General features: G+C 58.4%; 6 protein-coding genes across 6 annotated transcripts; 3 read left to right on the top strand and 3 right to left on the bottom strand.

Moving 5' to 3' along the window:
- Positions 1 to 507: 507 nt before the first annotated feature.
- PSEUBRA_000912 (Heat shock protein DnaJ, cysteine-rich domain protein) lies at positions 508 to 3,555 on the top strand (the record flags this gene model as incomplete). Its single annotated transcript, XM_016434201.2, has 1 exon — positions 508 to 3,555. One exon carries the CDS (start codon positions 508 to 510, stop codon positions 3,553 to 3,555), a length of 3,048 nt encoding a protein of 1,015 aa, XP_016294308.2.
- A 582-nt stretch (positions 3,556 to 4,137) lies between these two features.
- PSEUBRA_000913 (Kri1-like, C-terminal) lies at positions 4,138 to 6,282 on the top strand (the record flags this gene model as incomplete). Its single annotated transcript, XM_016434197.1, has 1 exon — positions 4,138 to 6,282. One exon carries the CDS (start codon positions 4,138 to 4,140, stop codon positions 6,280 to 6,282), a length of 2,145 nt encoding a protein of 714 aa, XP_016294309.1.
- A 536-nt stretch (positions 6,283 to 6,818) lies between these two features.
- PSEUBRA_000914 (uncharacterized protein) lies at positions 6,819 to 9,485 on the bottom strand (the record flags this gene model as incomplete). Its single annotated transcript, XM_059464515.1, has 8 exons — positions 6,819 to 6,944; positions 7,174 to 7,193; positions 7,643 to 7,739; positions 7,832 to 7,841; positions 7,929 to 7,949; positions 8,308 to 8,437; positions 9,302 to 9,315; positions 9,397 to 9,485. The coding sequence occupies 8 exons, from the start codon at positions 9,483 to 9,485 to the stop codon at positions 6,819 to 6,821; spliced, it is 507 nt and encodes a 168-aa protein (XP_059321097.1).
- A 955-nt stretch (positions 9,486 to 10,440) lies between these two features.
- On the bottom strand, positions 10,441 to 13,747 carry PSEUBRA_000915 (Transposon, En/Spm-like protein; the record flags this gene model as incomplete). Its single annotated transcript, XM_016434215.2, has 3 exons — positions 10,441 to 11,231; positions 11,321 to 12,169; positions 12,280 to 13,747. 3 exons carry the CDS (start codon positions 13,745 to 13,747, stop codon positions 10,441 to 10,443), a joined length of 3,108 nt encoding a protein of 1,035 aa, XP_016294311.2.
- Positions 13,748 to 14,267: 520 nt separating this feature from the next.
- Positions 14,268 to 17,366, top strand: PSEUBRA_000916 (RNA recognition motif domain protein; the record flags this gene model as incomplete). The annotated part of the gene is made up of 1 exon (XM_059464516.1): positions 14,268 to 17,366. One exon carries the CDS (start codon positions 14,268 to 14,270, stop codon positions 17,364 to 17,366), a length of 3,099 nt encoding a protein of 1,032 aa, XP_059320896.1.
- Positions 17,367 to 17,580: 214 nt separating this feature from the next.
- PSEUBRA_000917 (Glycoside hydrolase, family 5) lies at positions 17,581 to 19,083 on the bottom strand (the record flags this gene model as incomplete). The annotated part of the gene is made up of 1 exon (XM_016434204.1): positions 17,581 to 19,083. The coding sequence occupies one exon, from the start codon at positions 19,081 to 19,083 to the stop codon at positions 17,581 to 17,583; it is 1,503 nt and encodes a 500-aa protein (XP_016294313.1).
- Between the last annotated feature and the right edge of the window lie 244 nt (positions 19,084 to 19,327).

Below are 19,327 nucleotides of genomic sequence, written 5' to 3' on the forward strand. Positions count from 1 at the left end.
AATCCGTGCAGCCCGGGAACCACTGCTTGCTCTCAAACCAGAGTGATAATCTCGAGTCGAGCGTTGCGTACCCCTTCCGGCACCAAGTCGAACCACTACCACTGTCATAACCTGTAGCCGGCCTGACTGTTCAAAAAAATAGACACGTCGGTCTCGCTTCCTCATCACTCGCAGCAAACCCCCATCTCATGCGAGCATAGCCATCACCATCATTGTTGCTTTTCTCTCCTCCCTTTCTTCTCGACCTCTTCCATCCCTGATTTCCATTCGTGTCAGTCGTACTTCATCAAGTCCACACTCGCTCGACCCCTCTTCACAGCCTCCGCATTCACTCGGATCCAATACGATCCGCTTGCCCCTCCCCTGCCAATTTCATTCTGCGCTCAGGTGATCTGCACTCGCTTTCATCTCTTTGCATGGCAGTAGCCGACAAGAGCACGCCCACAAAGCCCTCTCTCGCCAGTCAAACGCGACGCCTTGCTCTGCAGTCAAGAGCAACATACAGTCATGCAATCGACACAACATAGCACGCCGTCCCCCCACGGGCCGGTTACGCCAACTCCTCGCTCAGCCCAGACTTCTTTCTTCAGCTCCACCACTCCCAAAGCATCCTACATCGGTCTCCCTTCCCCTCGCTTCTCTCCAAGCAGTTCCCGCTCGTCCCTCGCGACCGACACTCCCGATACGACTCTTTCAAGCTCAACCGCTGCCCACTCCACCAAGGAAGACCGACGTCGGAGCGGCTTCGACGACGAGCGTCCGCGCGACTTCTCGAGATTCTCAAGCGCAACCCATCTCACATCATCATCCTCGTCGTCATCTCTGATCAAGGCCTTGTCCGACTTTCAACGCTCAAGCGCCTTCTTTGACGGCCTCTCGTCTCGCGGATCCACGTCCACCTCCTTTGACAACCCACGTACCGTCGAAGACCTGGGCGACTTTGGCTTTGAAGCCCGTCAATCCAGCTTCAACTTCATCGGCGCGGACGACGGCGACCTTCACGACGACGAGGATATCAAGGATCTTGACGCACTCGACTTCTCGCGCACCATCAGGATGAACCTCGAGGCCCTCTCCCGCAGCAGTGCGGACCCTTACGCATACACTCACGGTGGCTACTTGGATCCCAACGCCAGTTATGACGACAAGCGATCGAACGCTCTGGTCGAGCCTACGTGGATGGAGAGCAACTATGCAGAGCTCATCTCGAGGCTCGCCGTTGCTCATGAAGAAGCTGAGCACTACCATCACGACGTTGGCCACCTCGAGCCACCTTCAGTGCCGTTTGCGCGAGACCAGGAGGGCAGCGAGGCAGGCACCCCCCTTGCGATCTCGTCCAAAGATTCTTCCCTCGCTACGAGCCTCACATCGGCTCGCAGTTCCAGCGAGGTGCTCGACGACGAGATCAGAACTCCGCCCGAGTCCGCCTTTGACACCCTTGAAGCGTCGTCCATGCGCCAGCAGCACCGCGTGGCAAGCCCTTCAACTGCCCTCGAGTCCGCAATCCAACAGCACACGCCAACTCCGGCCAATGCTCCGGTGCCGTCGGCTCCGTCGCACGACGCTGCCGTTGAAGCGTCGACCGTAGCTGCGCAGATCAGTCCATCCTTCCACCTCTACCAGGCCCGAGCTGCCTTGTCGCGAAAGTCTTCCGACTCGCCCGTGGCCAACGATAGCTGCGCCATCGAGGACGAGGCTGAGCTCGAGGTTCTCAGCGATGATATTGATACACAGCGTCGCGCGGCGGGCAAGGCGAAGATGCTGCATGCCAGCGAGCATAGCCGGTCCAACTCCCAGTCCGAGCGCGGGCACCACAGGCGCACGTCATCCGTTCACTCTGCTACGCTTGAGAACAACAAGCCCTTCGCGCGGCTCGGCCCTCAAGACATCGCATTCAGCGCTTCGACCCTGCCGGAGCGCACTCCCTCGTCGGACGACTGCGTCGACATGGTTGTCTCGTGCTATCCCGCGATCTGCGATGCCCCTTCGAGGCAATTTGGCGAGGACGGTCTGCCTCTGCCGCCCACCAAGAAGGACGAGACCAGCGAGGAAGAGCGACAGGCCCGCAAGGAGGCTCTCAAGGTCAAGTTCTGCGCCAAACAACGCCTCTCGCTCATCAAGGCGGTCGTCGTCATGGAGTCACGAAGCGCTCACTGGAAGCGTCTCGGTCCCTTCAACCCGAACAACATCAAGGACACCGCCTCGTCTTCTGGTCATTCGCAGCGTTCCGCGTCACCGCCTCGTCCAGGCCAAGTCGGACAGCTTCCAGTTATGCCGAGTCCGTGGTCCTTGGAGATTCGCCACGAGCAGCTCGACATTGCCCAGATCAAGGGCAAGTCGAAGAAGACGATCGAGCTCGCTTCCCTTCGCACGAACGCCCAGTGCGTCAAGTGCGAGGGAAGTGGCCTCGGTGCTTGCACGACCTGCAAGGCAGAGCAAGCCGACGAGTGCTTCTGGTGCAACGGCACCGGGCGCGAGAAGACACGCGCGCAATCCTCGTGCCGACGTTGCCAGGGTGCTGGTGTCCTCAAGTGCAACACCTGCAGCGGTAGCCTCAAGTCGGCCTGTCGCTCGTGCGAAGGCACCGGCACGGGCGAGTACGGCTTCCTCGTCGACGTCACCGTCAAGCGCGTCGACATGCCCGCCGTGCCCCTCGCGACCCTGTTCCCACAGTCTGCGGCCGCCTCGAGCGAATTTGAACCTTCGTACGACGAGGTCAGGGCCGCTGCCAAGCTTGCTCTGTGGGACTCGATCAACAAGCTCACCGATGCACGCGCTCTCGCCACGGCCAGCAAAGGCGGCAAGGCCAAAACCAAGGACATGATCCCGGTCATGGCCGCGTGCATGTGGGAGAACTCGACCACGCACGTCGTCTCGGTGGACGTGCCGCTGGCTGCCAAGTTCAAGAAGGGCGCCACTCCTTCGCTGCGACCCGAGGGTCTTCACAGGAAGATCGCTACGCAGCGAAGGTTCTTCACCGTTCCCACCGACGAGGACCTTCGACCGATTGAGATGTCCGAGGACGAGGTGAAGGAGCTTGGCGCGCCGGCTTCCAGCAAGCCTGCCGCTACGACGCCGCAGGTCAGCCCCTCGAAGACGCCTCCTCGACCTCGCTCGGCTGTGACCAGCACCAGCACCTCGCCTTCGGCAAGCTCGTCTGATCTGAGCGGCAGCCCTCCGCTGGGCACCCCTGTGTGCGGCGGCGGCGTCTCTGGCTACTCGACGCCCACGCGCGTGCCTAGCCCCCAGAACGAGGTCTCGCTCAGCAAACCTGCGGCCAAGGAGTTCGTGATGCGCCCCAGCCCGCTCTCGCAGCTCGCGGCCGCGACCACGCCTTCGCAAACCGTCGTCCAGCCGACCGCCGAAGAGCACAACTACTTTACCGCCCACTCGAACCGATCTTCTACCTCCCAGTCGGGTCGTCGCTCGGCATCCGACATCGGTGCTTCCCCGCAGGACCAGACCACCGCCGTCAAGGCCAAGAGGTCCTCCGCAGGTCAGCTCCTCACCAAGACCTTCGGCTTCAACAAGCTTTCCAAACGTGAGAGTGCCTAGAAATTACACATCCATAGATAGCATCGTCCCATCGTATCCAGGTCTACATGTCAGTCGTTCTCGCAGTATTTCGCACGTCGTGATAATAGAACAATCTTTCTCTTTGCCCAGTTTGAGAGTGTCGTGGCGAGATGGTGGAAGCAAAGCCGGTGAATCGAGGGCCAAAGATTGTCAGTGACGACGTAACATTTTGAAATATTTTGGACACCGACTCCCGAGGAAGCGGCGAAAAAGTTGACGGAAAAAGTTTCTTTTGGAGGCAAAAGGTTGCGCTGTTTGAACCCTTTTCTCCTGGCTGAGCAGCGTGACGACTTTGCACTTCTTCTCGCCATCAACCGCAACACTTCATCACCACCGCCATCTTCTCTGAAGACTGCATTCGTAGTCTCTCACACACGCAACAGCTACGACCTTCTGCACCGGCTGTCGACTGTCTACCATCCGGCTCTAGCCCACTTCACGCTTCGCCGCCACCTATCCTCGAGGCAGCATTCACACTAGTCTCACGCATCCACATCGGCTAGCTCGAGAGCAGCACACTCTTGCGAACCCTTCTGCCTTGCTATTCAGCAGCCCGCCATCATGCTCCAACCCAAGATGGAGCTCTTCAATGACGACTCGTCTCCAGCCAACCTCGACATCCGCACGCGCCCCGAAGAGTCGCTCAACCACTTCACCATCAACAAGGACTTCGCCGAGCGCTACCTGCACAACAAACAACGTGCCGAGCTGCACCAGCTCGAGGCCAAGTACGGCAAAGACGCGCTCGCCTCCGATGACGATGAAGAGACAGACTCGGAGAGCGACGTGACGGAAGACGAGGATGGCGACCAGGTCAACGCGCATGTGGACGCCGCCATTCTGCGCACCTTGCAGCGAATCAGGAACAAAGACGCGGCGCTCTACGATTCCAAGACAGACGTGTTTGCGCAGGAAGCGGAGCGAGCCGAGCGAGCGGCACGAGTGGCCGGGCCGGCGGGGGCGAAGAAGGGAACCACGAAGAAGGATAAGAAGGTCACTCTACAGGATTATCAGCGGTCCAGGGTACAGGAGCTGATGGAGACGGCCGAAGATCCGGCTGCCGCACTCGCCGACGCCACTACCAGCGACCGTGTCAAAGGCATCATCAATGAGGACGAAGGTATGCCGTTCGCGCAGGAGCAGGAGGAACTGCGCAAGGAAGTGTCGCAGGCTTTCCACGCCGGGGTGGACGCCGAGGACGATCTGTTCGTCAAGCGCTCTGAGGCATCGAACGGCAATGGCTCGTCGTATCGCGAAGCGGTGATTGCATCTCTCGGCCCAAACGCGGACGAGAATACCATCCGTCAAGCCATCCGTAACGAAGCATCCACCTCCACCTCTGTTCTCGCCGACGCCAACGACGAGAAGAAGAACGAGGATTTCCTGCTCAACTACATCCTCAACCGGGGCTGGATCGACACGGCTGCCGAAGAGCGACCCGTCAAGCCGCGCCTCACCAAAGCCGTGCTGCAGGCCAAAGACGACGCTGAACCCAGTTCGTCGAATGGCGACGGCCAGGCGTACGGGCGCGACTGGGAAGCCGAAGCGGCCGATCTCGAGAGCGAGGCCTCCTTCGATTCCATGGCAGACGCCTTTGAGACCGCCTACAACTTCCGCTTCGAACAAGGCGTCGAATCGCTCACCATCCCCACCTACTCGCGTCAACCCAAGGACTCGGCGCGTCGCGAGGACAATTCGCGCAAGCGCAAGCGCGAAGAGCGTGCAGCGCGGAAGGACGAGGAGCGAAGGCTCAAGATGCAGGAGTTGGCAAGGTTGAAGAATCTGAAGCGCCAGGAGATCGTGGATAAGCTCAAGAAGTTGAAGGAGGCGACGGGGAGTACGTTGGAGGGGTTGGATCTGGAGGGTGATTTCGATGCCGAGGCGCACGATCGGGCGATGGAGAAGGCGTTTGGGGATGGTTTCGATGGCGGTGAGGATGACGAGAAGCCGAGTTGGGACGATGACATTGAGATCGACGACATCATTAAGGAGCACGAGGCGAGCGTGGGCGGAGGGAAGGGCAAGAAGAAGGCCAAGCAGAGCCATGTTGATGAGGACAAGATCGAGATGGATGCTGACTTCCTCGACGGTGACGCTGGGGACAACGATGGTACTGCGGCAGCTGGAAGCAAGGAAGCCGCTCTGCGTGCTCGTTTGGCCGACAAGAAGCTCAGCAAGAAAGACCGCAAGAAGCTCAAGAAGAAGCTCAAGGCGGCGCTCTCTAAGTCCTCCTCCGCTCCCAACGGCGACGAATCCGACTCGGACGCCGACGACGACGACGGAGTCGAGGTCTCCGCCATGGACGCTTCTGCTCCCGCTGCTTCGAGCACCGACAAGAAGGCGATGGCAAAAGACATGATCGACTCGTACTACAACCTCGACTACGAGGACATGATCGGTGATCTCCCCACTCGGTTCAAGTACACCCAAGTCGCCCCCGCCGACTTTGGCATGTCGGCGGTCGACATCCTGCTCGCCGACGACGACCAGCTGAACAACGTGGTCGGACTGAAGAACCTCCAGCCGTACAGGAGGGGTAAGAACCGGCCGTTGGATCTGGGCAAGAAGCTCGGCCAGTTCCGGAAGGATGTGTACGGCAATACGAGCAGGACCAGTGATGGCACGGAGAAGACGCAGAAGAAGAGGCTGGGTAAGAAGGAGAGGAATCGGTTGAAGGCTGCTGAAGAGACGGGCGGCAAGGAATGATTGCTTCAATGAAAAGCTGTTTGCGCTGCGTCGAGGTGTGTGTGAGAGTGTGTTATCAGGTCTTTGCAGTGATGCTGACAGGCGCGGAGTGGGGCAGATGCAGCGCTCTATAGCAGCGTCCCGGGTCCGGTGCTGTCAAGCATTGTGCATGGCAAGCAGAGCAAGGTCGGGATTCGGAGATCCTCACGCCGCGGCCAGGAAGAAATCTGCACTTTTTGCTTCTGAGCAAGACCCTGAATCACATCTAAATTCGCACGAGAGTGTGCCTAGGACGCTGATTATAACACACGTGTGGAGCGTCTGGCGCGGCCCAGCTTAAAGACGCACGGAACTGGCACCCGTGGAGCGTCAAAGGGCCCAACGCTCCTCAAGGACGTTGGCATCGCTGTACAGAATGGTCCTATTCACGCTGGCTTGCCACAGGCGGTCAATATCAGCCAATCAAAGATGCTTGCATTGCGGTGAGTGCCACGTATCGTACAGCTCATCGCCTACGCCATACACCATCTTCCCACGCTCTCTGCAGGCCCCTTTGATCACCATCCTCCTCCTCCTGTGCTCGCTGCGTCCACCATTGTCCGTATCCATCGTCTTGCCCATAGCAAACCATTGTTCCTTGACTTGCTCGCCTGACCTGCTTGATGCGTGTGCTGATTGGAGGCCTGTGGAACAAAGGAAGACGGCAGAAAGAGAAGAAAGGCAAAGCAAGAGTCAGCGAGCTGTTGCGGTGGATGAGAATGCAGTACAAGGAGGCCGAAGTGAGAGAGCAGAGGTTGACGGAAGGGCGTCCCATAGCAGATGAGTCAACATAAAAGGGCGCCCGCTGGCGTGTCAGTCCTCCTCGTCCCATCCTTCCAAGCAAAGACCCCGTCCTCCCCCATCCAAACTTACCTTGCCAACCCGGAGAATGCCTGCCAGCAGTCGAAAGAAAAGCATCGGAGCGCAGAGGAGATCGAGGCGTGGTGGAGTGGTGGCGGTGGAGACCCAAGGTGAGGCGCGTGAAGTCGAAAGGGGCGAAGACGAGTCGATGGTTGCGGTGATGAGTCCAGTGGAGGACGAGCGCGTGGAAGTCGAGCAGGTTGAACGCGCGGCCGAGGATGTTGGAGCGTCGGGTTTGGGCGAGTTGGGGGCGGGAGAGGGCGAGGAGGGACAAACAGGAGGCAACATCGTCAGTACGCAAGCCATTCTCGCCGATCCCGGTCCGCCAAGTGCCCAGCCAACACCACGCCAAACCCAACCCACCATCCGCATCCTCCAACAAGAGCTGCACCAGCTTCGAGACCAAGTCGAAGCCCTGACCGCCAACCGCATCCATCCTGACATCCCAGCCCTCGCCGACGTCTATCCAAAGCTTGCTTACCTTCACGATGTCTTGCTGATTGAGGCCCGCGGCCTGGATGTGCTCTTGGAGCGCGATGATGTTGTTGAAGAGTCCTCGAGCTGCGTCGTGTTCGCACCTGAGAGAGCAGAAGTCAAAGGTCAGTCTTGTAGCCCTCCGTACACATATGCACGAGGTCCAATTGCTGAGCACGAGTATCCATGAACTTACCGAACATTGCCTTCATCTTGTAGAGCTGCGACGGCTTGGCGATGGCCTGCGAGCGGCGTTGGGTGCCGTCGAAGTCTTGCAGGCTCAGTGTGTCGACCTCACGAAGAGGGTAGATGATCTGTATACATCAAACGAGGCAACAGAAAGAAGATTGCAAGAGTTAGAGTCAGCGAACGTACGAGCAAGTCAACGTTCAACAGCCTCGTCAATGGGCATCGCTGGCGGGGCTGCTGAACCAACATCGCCTTCAACAAGACAATACCCATCATCATCGTTGCCTGCAAGGACGGGCGGGGGAGGCAACAAGACCCACAACCTCCTCCATCGCGCGTTCATCGACTATGTCCGCATGCGATTGGGGGTTGGGAGTCGCGAGCCCCTCCCCGACTTTGACGTACACCATCCAACCACCACCAAAGGCCGACAACTGCTGCGCATCGACTGGTCCAGGCCCAACGATGCCGAAGAGAACTTACGTATTGTCGGTATGTACATGCACTCGGCCACGCTCCTCGAGGACGACCTCGTGAGAGCTATGGTCGAGCGCATCGGCAAGCAGACAGCCCAACGTGTCTGCCTCCAGTCGCTCGAGCGTCTGTTCCGTACCTACAGAGATCAACAAGCAGAAACAGAGGAGGATCGTCAGCAAAGGTTGCGAAACAAGAGACGGCGTCAGCGCAGGCAGAAGAAGTGGGTGAAGAGGAAGAAGCACCTGGCAAGTCGCGAAGACATCCAAGCTCGGTACGGGAACCATGACTTCCTCGTGGAGGAAGCCATGTCTGGAGACGAGACGGGGGACGAGGAGGTACTGGCCGAGCAGGAAGGAAACGAGGTGGTTCACCGAAACAGAGAGGTGGGGCTGGTTGATAGAGTACCATGGCGATCACGCGAGCTGGAGGATGCCATCCGAGCAGTAGACGAAGGTATCAGAGGAGCTCAAGGCACGAATGCGCGCCAAGCTCGAACCCTGATACGCCGTCCCACTGCACGAGCACCTCCCAACCCCGCAACAGCGCCAAGACTACCCCAGACGGTCTACAAATGGATGGTGGCAGAGAGATACGCACAAGCGTACCCCCTTGCCACCGCCAGATGCGCCAACAACCACCCACCCACTCCAGCGAACCGCCGCGAGACCCGCATCCACTCGGTTGGCGAATGGGGCAACGACCCCGCGTTCACCATGACGATGGCCAGCGCAGAGCCACTGCCCATCCCCTCCCCGTCCGTTGTCCATCCACCCATCGCGCCTGGCACCTTGAACAACAGCCTGGACCCCCGCCTTGGCCTTACCCAGTCCAGCGACGAAACCTGGGCTGAGTAAGGCCAAGGCAAAGAGCCTCGGCGCCGGCAGCAAAGGGTGGTGCACCGCGTGGTGCGTCTTGAAGTCGAGGAAGGCCAGCAGGGCATGCACCTGCGTCGACTAGGCCAACCTGAGCCACGGCGAGACTGAACGAGACTGATACTTACACCTTGTACATAACCTGTTCATACAAAAGCAATCAAAAAGAAGTGTGTCAGTAAGCGAACAAAAGAAGCGAGCCAAAGACCTGAGACGAACTTACCAACACAGCGAGAACAGAGCGCAAGAACACAACGCGATGAAGCCGAAAAAGGGGGAGAGGGGGCTGGTGACGAAGGGAGACGCAGGCATGAAGATGCTGGGCACGAGGCCCGGGTTTGTACGCGCGCCGGGGGAGGGTATGCTGGTGAGAACCCCACTATCGTGGCGAGAGCACCATTCGAGCCCCGCTGGCAAGGCGTTGCTCTCCCCCCAAGGTAGGCATGAAACGTGGGTAGCTAAGCTAACCCACGCCAGCACCATCGCGCGCCGATCACCTGTCCTTGCGGACGGCATCCGCAAACCCAACGCTTTTCCCACCCCTCCGGCACCACCACATCCGCAGAGCGTTTGACGGCCCATACGGCGGGCTGCCGTCCTCCACCCCACGAGACCGAGACAACACCACGAGACCGAGACAGGAAACAATCGAGGGGACCAGCAGGACGTGCACCTGCGCTTGGCAGGCCCCCTAAAGTACCGAGGCCGCGCGGCCGAGCCCGAGACCGAGATCCATGCGAATGTGAACCTGTAACTGTATAGAAAGAAACAAAAGCAATGCAGAAAGATGTCAGTAAAGAGCGAACAGAAGACTGAGACTGAGCCTGAGTCGAACGAGGCGCAGAGACACAGCTACTGCCACCTCCAAAGTGAAAGCCATATGGGGCCCGCAGGGCGTGCACCTGCGTCGGAGGGCCCCAAAGAACACCCAGCGAGTTGAAACAAGGCATCGTACTTACCAAAAACGACGAAACCGGCGAAACGAGCGTCTTGATGGATGTGGTTGAGTAGAAAGGTGATGGATGAGACGAAAAGCACAAAGACTCGCGCGCGCGCAGCGCAGACATCACTCAAAATTTTTCGGCCGTGAAATCAACGTCTGGCGTTTCAGGCACTTCACCAGTGTCAGCGCCACTTGGCTGTTTTGCTGAGGCTGGTGGTGAAGAAGCCATGCGCTCGCGATCACAGGCAGTTCAATATGATGGTAGTAGAGCTCATTGCGTGAATTGCAGATGTGATTGAAGCTATCTACAGCAAGAGATGAGTGCTAAACGGCCTTGAGACCCAAGAAAGACCCTTGAACCGTCTGGATCTTGCAGCACAAGAGCTGCGTTGTGATGGCGAGGAAGGGGATCACCATCTCAGTCCCTCCTTCGCCTGGGCGGGCGAACATCAGGCCTATCTCGTCCATGAGATCTAGACCAGGATGGCCAGCTCCCAGCGCATCCACCGCCTCCACCATCTCAATGCTACGAACGTGGGCAAAGTAAATATCCTCGCCTGCCTCCCCGTCTGTGTTGAAGCGTATCCTCTTCTTGAAGAGCCAGAGGATTTGAGCAACTAGAGACTGAGACGAAGGCAGTGGAACCAGCACGTACGTGTTGCCAAGGTTGACACTGCCTCCTTGAAGAGCAGACGAGTACCGAATCGGCCGTGGAAATGACTGCCTCGTCAACGTGTGGAAGTGCTGGGCGTGAGTGGTGATGCCAACGTCATCCGGACCCTGCTCTCCATCGAGCTGATACACCCCGCGTATCGTCTTGTGCGGGCCGTTGAGGAAGAACAGGAGCTTGTTGGTGGTACTGCCGTCCATCACCTTCTTTGCCGCCTTGGTCTCCGTGATGGAATCCATCTCAGCTTGTGAGCCACGTATGTATCGAGTGAGCTCCTTCTTCATCATCTCCGAGCCGCAGTTGAGCAGCACGCGGTCTACCTCGGACCGCAGACTAGTCGTCCTCATCATGCTGTCTTCAACAACACCGCCTTTCCTGTTACACTTCTTCATGCCGCCGAGCACGCCGTTGTAGCTCTCAAACGCGTAACACGAGAAGTTCTTGGCTGCCATGTATCGAACGTTGCAAAGGTGATGGTCAATGAGATTACATTCAACGGCGAAGCGAGCGTGTGTGAGACACTATGATACATACGGACACCGTACAGGCGGATGAACTCGGGGATGTGTTTGGCGATGTGGTTGTTGTACGTGAGCCAGCCTGGACCCAGCATGTTTGACTGCTGCCTGTTGAAGCGGACGATGAGCTCCTCCAAACGGCTGACCTCGCCATCGCTGAGCGGCCTCTCCATGAAGTCGACGATTGCGCTGAGGAGGAGAGCTGCCTCGAAGACGTCTTCCACCGCCTTGCTGCCGAGGAGGACCGGTCGCCTTCCACTGATCTGCTTTGGCTCGAGGTTGAACTGCAATTGGAGCATGCCAGCTCCTCCCAAAGACTGGGACCATACCTGGATGAGACCGAAGATGAGCTGGTGCTTGAAGAACGTCAGCCACTGTTCGGCGTTTGGATTGCCACCGCCTGGCTTGCCAATGCGTCCGTCTGGCCTCGTCGCCGAGCTTGGCAGGCTGGTGTTGTTGACAACGGCCAAGAGCGGGCCCAGCATGCCGCCAATGTTGTTGCAGCCTTCGATGAGGAACTTGTGGAAGAACCTCTTGCACATCCCGAGGTGGACGGCATGCATGTAGTCCGGGGGGCACATGGTCGGTGTTGAGAAGTACACCAGCTCGTGCAAGACGCTGAACTGTACCCCGTTGCTCCTGTGTTGCCTCGCTCCAGCTGCTGACCGGCAGGCGAGAGAATGCTCTCGATGAGCTGCGGTTCTCTTGGACGCCGACGAGGCATGCTTCGAGCCAAGCTCGTCCATATCGAAGAGGCAGTAGGGGCAGCCCTTGCCCTTGAATCGCTGACCGAGGAGGCCTCCAACCTTGGCTCTGGCGGGAGAGTCGGCGACGATCATGCCGAGCTTCACCTTCAGCTCTCTTCCTGTTCAAGAGCGTACACATCGTCGTAGGCAATGCAAACCATCATCAGCTCCACCCTCCGTTGCATCTTCCGCTCCTGTGCTGAACGGATCACTCGCTCAAGCGACTTACCTTCTGGATGTCTGGCAGTCTTGATCCTGATGCCATCGCGATACAGCATCTTGAGCTCGTCCGTGATGAGCTGCAGAAACGGCGTGAGCATCTTGACGTCCTGCTCTTTGGGGCCGGGGAGGAGGCCAACCAAGTGGATACCGGCGCACTTGCGGTCCAGCGAGATGGTGTTCTTGGGGATGTTGTCAATCCGCATGAGGATGGCGCCGCTCGAATGCCATCCTGAGTAGCGGCCCTTGAACGGTGTGAACCAATCGATAGACAATGTGATCTTGATGTGATCACCAAGGTCCACAAACTTCATGTGGTTGCTATCACAGCTCGTACCACAGGCGACGTTTGAGCAGTCCGCTCGCCATCGCTGCCCGGACCAGAGGGTGTTGAACGTTGGATCGCTTGACCGTTCATTGCGAGCAACATAAGCCCTCCATCCTTGGAGTGCATCCTCGTTGCCTTTGTCTCGGAGTACCGACTTGAGGATGGTGGCGATCGAGCGATGCGAGTACGTGATCTTGAGCTTGCCACCATCGTACAAGCTCGCTCCGCACCTCACACAAAGAGGATCAAGTGGGCTGCTTCCTCCATCCCACGGATGCGGGAGTGCACAGGCTGGACACACACCATAGCGTTTGAAATCGTCTTGTATTCCAATCTGCTTGCGAATGCTTGCTGGGGTGACTACGACCTTGAGTGGAGAAGCGCCGACGTTGATAGCGAGCGGATCCGGATGGTGAAGCGCTTGTATTGAGGTCTTGACGAGCGGCACCAGAACCCTTGAGATGATGGTGGCGACGAGGGTGGCGAGCCGGTCAGAGATGCCGCCGTACGCAATCAAGAAGACGACCAGGAGGTAGAGGTGGTGCTCCCATGATGAGGCGATGAAGACCCCCGAGGGCTCCAAGTGGTCTGGCGCGGGCGATTGTTGGACAGGGGTCGGCAAGTTGGGCGCGCCGACTATGGTGTTTGCCGCCGAATGGTCCACGGATGCCGGCTCGAGCCCAAGTTGACCAAAGCTGAACGAACCGTAATCCTCTTCAACGCGATCGAAGTGCTCGGCTTCCATGTTCTCGTCCTCCTCCAAGTCCGATGGCGCATCGCTCCACCAGTGATCGCCGCTCGCGACCTCAACAGCCTCGGCGTCGGTCTCCGCGGCCTCCTCATCATCATCGTCCTGCTCACACTGAGCATCTCCGCCTTCTGTCTCGACATCCTCCAGGTCTTCTCCAGGCAAGTCAGGCGAGGTTGGATGGGGTGCGACGAATGTATTGCTGGCGTGGATGGTGGCAAGAGGAGTAGAACGCAAGACGGCGTCGGGAGATGTTGGGCAATCTGCTCGTCTACGCTGTGGTGTCGGCTCCTGCTCTCGCTCCTTGTTGTGCCAGTACCATGATCGATACCGGAGCAAGACGGCCCCGCCGGGAGCTTGAGAGCACTCGGAACAACTGCACCAGCGATGAGCAGGAGGCATCGGAGGCAAGCGGAAGAAGAAGGTGGTGATGGTGAAGAGGCTCAATTGCAATGCTAAAAGATGAGAATACATACATGATCGGACCCATCGAGACTGAGCTAACACACCATGAGGAGCGTCAGCAACAACGCACCCTATCGACGCACCATCATACCATAGGCTGCGTCCCCCTCCGCTGTGTCAGCACACGCAGCTTATGGACCATCCATAAGGTGCGTCTGTACCTTGCTGGGCCCTCTTGACGCACCATAGACCATCCACCATCGTCTAAAGAGCGTCATCGGCACAGCTATGGTGTAGCTTATAAGATGCCGTATATGACGTATCTTATCGACGCACCGAGTCGAACGCTGCGCGCTTGACGCAGCTCTCACGCAGGATAGCTGTGTTAAAGTGCGCGTCTGGCGCACACCACGACGAATTTAGATGTGAATCGTGTGACCTCGTTTGACTTCCTTTGATCATTCCTCCACCATAGCTTCAGAGGCGGACCGATCCGGTTGTGTCGCATCTCGCCGTCATGGCAGCAAAGCGCACCTTGCTTCGGTTGCAGCTGGTGCCCGGTCATGGCGCTGGCTCGCTTCTCACACGAAGCTTTGCAACCACAGCTTCGGCCTCATCGAACAAGTGGAAGTTTGACGAAGATAAGGCCCCGCCTTTCCGGTCGCAGCCGTCGTCGTCCGACTCGTCACCATCGTCATCGAGAGGTAGACCTTCCTCGTCCAAAGTGACGGACGATCGCTTCGAGTCGACGTCAAGATCTAGATCTTCGCCCGTCAGCACGTCAGATGACCGCTTCGATCCGTCGTCGAGGTCTAGGCCGTCCTACCCGAGCGCTACGAACGGCCGCTTCGAATCTTCATCAAGATCTAGACCTTTCCCTTCAGCCAGACCAAATGACAGCTTTGAATCAGCACCGTCGCAGCCTGACTCGGCTCTTGGTCGAACCGTCTTCGTTCGCACCAAGAGCGGAAAGAACCTCGTCTCGGTCGTTCACACGCTCTCACTACTCTCGCAGCTTGCAGCCAAATTTGGACCCATCCAGCACTTTCACTTCCCGCGCGAGCCCTCCTCGCAGAGGCTGCTGGGCTATGGTAGCGTCACCTTCTTCGACAAGGACGGCCTCAACAAGGCGCTCTCCAACGATGGTGTCCACACCGTCACCCTGCCGCCTCTGGTTCCTTCTCGCGCACCGCGCACGTACCTCTCCGACAAAGAGCATGCTCGCCTCGTAGGCATGGACCCGCTCATCAGCTGTGAAGCTCCCAGCCAGCAAGCGAAAGCCTCTCATACCTTCTTCTCGTCTCGCTCTCTTCAAAACCCGGCATCGATGCGTCCCGGGTGGAACGACGTCGCTGCCCTCTGCAACATGGAAGGAGCAACACAGACGCGCCACTTTGTCGACGAATCCCAAGCCACCAACGAAACACCGCAAGACGCCATCATCGCCCACGACTCTCCCTTCTACCTCTCCACATCTCCTGTCTCAATCGAGGTCAAGATGGAGCGCAGAACCTCGTCGGTCACAACACGACCCGGTGCACGCGCTGAGGGTCGACTCCGCGGCAACCCACAGAGCATCAGTCTGCACACCAAGGTTCGGGCTGCCCTCAAACAGTTTGGCGGTTTCAGCAACGTCATCGAGGACCAGGGCCTGTTGAGCAAGCCTCTCGACTACCCAAATCAAGACGGCGACGGCACAGACTCACGCTTCGTCGGTCGCGATCGTGCCAAGCGTGAACTCGCCAAGATGCAGCCGCGCAAGACACGACGTGGACAGCACTGGCTCACCAATCGCGTCGATCCTCGCGGTCGCAGGCACTTCTCCACCTCCGCTATCGTACCGGACGTCGAGCAGGTCAAAGCAAAGCGCAAGGCGGAATGGCAGCGCAATCGACATTCCAACTTTGTCGACCAGCTGTATCTGCGTCTCACGGGTGGCAAGGGCGGCGATGGATGTGTGTCGTTTCATCGCGAAAAGTTTGTTCAGTTCGGCCCACCTTCGGGAGGCAATGGTGGGTCTGGTGGTTCGATCTACATTCGTGCGGTCGAGGGGCCGACCACGCTGGCGAGGATCTCAAGGAGATTTCGGGGAGCCGACGGACCGCATGGACAAGGAAGCTATTTGCATGGCAAGAAGGCCGAGGATAAGTACGTCGAGGTGCCCGTTGGAACGGTCGTGACTGCGACGCGACGTCTTCGGATTCCTGAAGAGGAGGAGGCGGAGGAGTACTACCAGGATCTGCTCAAGCGAGCAGCGAAAGCAAAGTGGGATCCGACGGGTATCGTTGCCAAAGAGGACGTGGTGCTGGCAGCCGAGGAAGCAGAACGGAAACGGTTGATCCGGTCACGACCATCGCCCGACTATCACCGCGACGAGGGGCTTGTTCCTGCCGAAGAGGCTTCCGAAGCTGAATCACAGACTGCAGCAAAAGTCGAAGAGGCCGAAGAAGACGAGATCGACGGCGAAGACCTGCTCGACGCTGACACAGCCCGTCAGCTGCAGTCCATCCGTGACCGCGTCTGGCGTCACTATCCTCGAGCAGAAGAGACCAACTATCGACGGAACGAGTTCCGAGCAGCCGAGATGCGTCTCGCCATCGATCGTCGACGACGTCGTCGCTACCTCGCCCAATCCCAAGCCGGCCAACACGCAAGTCTCACCGCCGCTTCATCCTCGGACCAGGCCTCCGCGGCCTCCTGTACGCCGTACGAAGACGACAGCTCATCCGAAGCCGAGCTCTGGAGCATCGACCTGGACGAGCCCACACCCGCCGATTCGCCCGGCATCCTCCTCGCCTCGGGCGGTCGTGGTGGGCTGGGCAACCCCACTTTTCTCTCGACCAACAACCGCTCGCCCAAATTCGCCACCCGCGGCGAGTGGGGCGAATCCCTCGAGATCAGCCTCGAACTCAAACGACCCTCGGACATCGGGCTGGTCGGTTTGCCGAATGCAGGCAAGTCGACCATTTTGCGTTCCATCTCGGCGTCCAAAGCCCAAGTAGGTCATTGGCGGTTTACGACGCTTTCGCCCAATTTGGGCGTGGTACGGTTGGGCTCGGAGGGGAATGTGATCGGTGTCGACTCTGCCGAGGTGCAAGAGGGATACGGGTCGGATAGTGTTGTGGGGGAGGAGGAGGGGGAAGAGTTTCGATTGGTGCTGTCGGATATTCCAGGACTGATCGATGGGGCGAGTGACAACCGTGGATTGGGACATACGTTTTTGCGTCACATCGAACGATGTGCCCTCCTCGCCTACGTTCTGGACCTGACCGAGCAGGAACCGTGGAAAGATCTGCAGGTGCTGCACAACGAATTGGCGAGCTATCGAGAGGACCTACCGGCCAAGGCGAGGTTGGTCATCGTCAACAAGGCAGATCAGTTTGTGTCGCCGGAAGAGATCGAGGAGGCCAAACGCAAGCTCGAGAGGATTAAGAGGCAGGTGGTGGAGATCGCGGAGGATCAAGAGGCAATCGGTGGGCGAGGAGAGGCGATGAAGGTGCTGACGCTGTCGGCCAAGAAGAAGCAGGGTACGCAGGGGTTGGCCAAGACGCTGGTGGAGCTGCTGCGCGCCCAGCGGGCGGCCGAGAGCGAGTCGCTCGGCGATAAGTTCGAATGACAGCGTCGATGAAGATCGTTTCGAAACGGCACACTGCAATGTAGACGCCTCTCGCACACACAACGGCAAGAGCTGAGAGGAGCACGAAGAAAGAGACCGAACTTGCAAGACAACGAACCAATGACGAAGGGACAAAAGCGAATGATGAAGACGAAGTAAGATGTGCGATATGAGGTCAAACTGGCTCGACCTTCTGCGGGGGGAGCCACCGTGTTCAGCACCTGATCCCATTCGGTCTCTTTGTTGGGTCCCTCGGGATCCATCCGTACTGCAAACCTTTCTGGTAACTCCAATCCTCCGCTGCCTTAGCTTCGGTCTTCCACGTCCACATCAACCAACCGATTCCACCCTCGTTCGCGTCCACCTGAGCCTCCCACATGCTTCCCAACAGTCTCTTGTATTTCGCCGTGAAGGTGCTCGCATCGCCGCTTCGCTGGGCACAACTGTTGATGCGACCGCGGCTCCCTTTGAGACTGCCATCGTAGCGACTGCCGCGATTGCGACCGTTGATGCCGCCGGCGCAGTCGGTGAAGGCGGGCGTCCACTCGCCCACCATTTGCCAATGCACATTGTTTGCTGCCGCCCATTTAGGTTTGAGACTGCAATAGTAATTGATGCGGTCCTGGGAGGAGAGACGGAGAGCGTTGTCATCGAAGATGGTGTAGATGTGCGAATCGATGCTGACAGCTTCGTAGGTTGGGGGACGAAGTTTGTCGTTCCAATAGTCGCTAAAGGCGGGATTGATGAATTCGTCACCGACGACGACCAAGAGGGGGGATGGGGGGGAGGATCGACCGTTGGGGTAACGAACCACCTCGTAAGCGCGCTGGTAGAAGTCGAGCACCACGTTCCGATCCGTCACAGGTTCGTTGAGCAGCTCCAACGCTGTCACTGAACTCGCGTATTTCGGTTGGGAGAACTCCCTACTCATGGTTTGGAGGATGTTGACCGTGCGTTGCACATTCGTCGCGTTACCCGCCCAAGCATTGACCCCACGTCGTCCACCGTGATCGAACCCATTCTGATTGCCCGGTGCAGCATGCAGGTCGATCAACACCTTAAGCCCGTATTTCGCACACCATCCCACCGCCGTCTTGAGCAACTCCCACTGGTTTAACTTCAAAAACGGCTCCCCGTTGCCCACCTCAAACGCCCAGTACCCAATCGGGATGCGAACATGGTTCAATCCCGCAGCGGCGATCTGACGAATATCGTCCTCCGACATAAAGCTGTTGAGGTGTTGTTGGAGGATGCGGATGGCGGTGGAGCGAGGTTGGAGGGAGCCAAAGGTCCATTCATCGATAATGTGGGGATTGTTCGTCTGACCGTAGATGGAAGGGGTGATGAAGTTTTCCACGACCAACCAACCGCCGAGCGAGACACCGCGGATTTTGACTGCCGAGTTGGCGTAGGGCCAGCGGAGAGGTGGGAGCGCTCGCGGCTCGATAGAAGAGGTGGAGGGGGTGCGACGACGATGTCGCTTCAGGCCAGCGAGAGGGGTGGACGTGAGAACGTCGTTGGCCTTGTCCATGATGACCTTGGTGATGACTTTGGGTTCGATGGCGGATGCGCCGCGCGAGTTGGCGGTGGTGATCGGCAGAACCACCTTGTCGAGCGAAGCAGAGGAGTCGGCTGGGACAGCATCGGTGTTGGTGATGGCCCCAGCGATTGCGGAGCCCATCATGAGGGCTCCTGTGAGGAGAGAGCTGAACTTCATTGTTGTGTGGTGGTGGCGGTTGCGAAAGAGTGTGTGTGGGGTGATGAAGTTGCTGTCGTTGCCGCGGATGGGCGGTGTGGTGGTTGCTGGTGTACAGGAATGGGGGAAGGAATGGGGGAAGGGGAAGGGGAGGTAGAGAGGAGGGGTAGGGGGCACGAACAGAAGAGTGGTGGTGGATGGCTCGCGAGGAGAGAAGTTTTATATGCCTCTCCCTCACAAAGGGCAACGAGGAGCTGCTCGAAGG

This window comes from Kalmanozyma brasiliensis (genome assembly GCF_000497045.1).
Source record: "Kalmanozyma brasiliensis GHG001 unplaced genomic scaffold PSEUBRA_SCAF11, whole genome shotgun sequence".
Classification (NCBI taxonomy): Eukaryota; Fungi; Basidiomycota; class Ustilaginomycetes; order Ustilaginales; genus Kalmanozyma; species Kalmanozyma brasiliensis.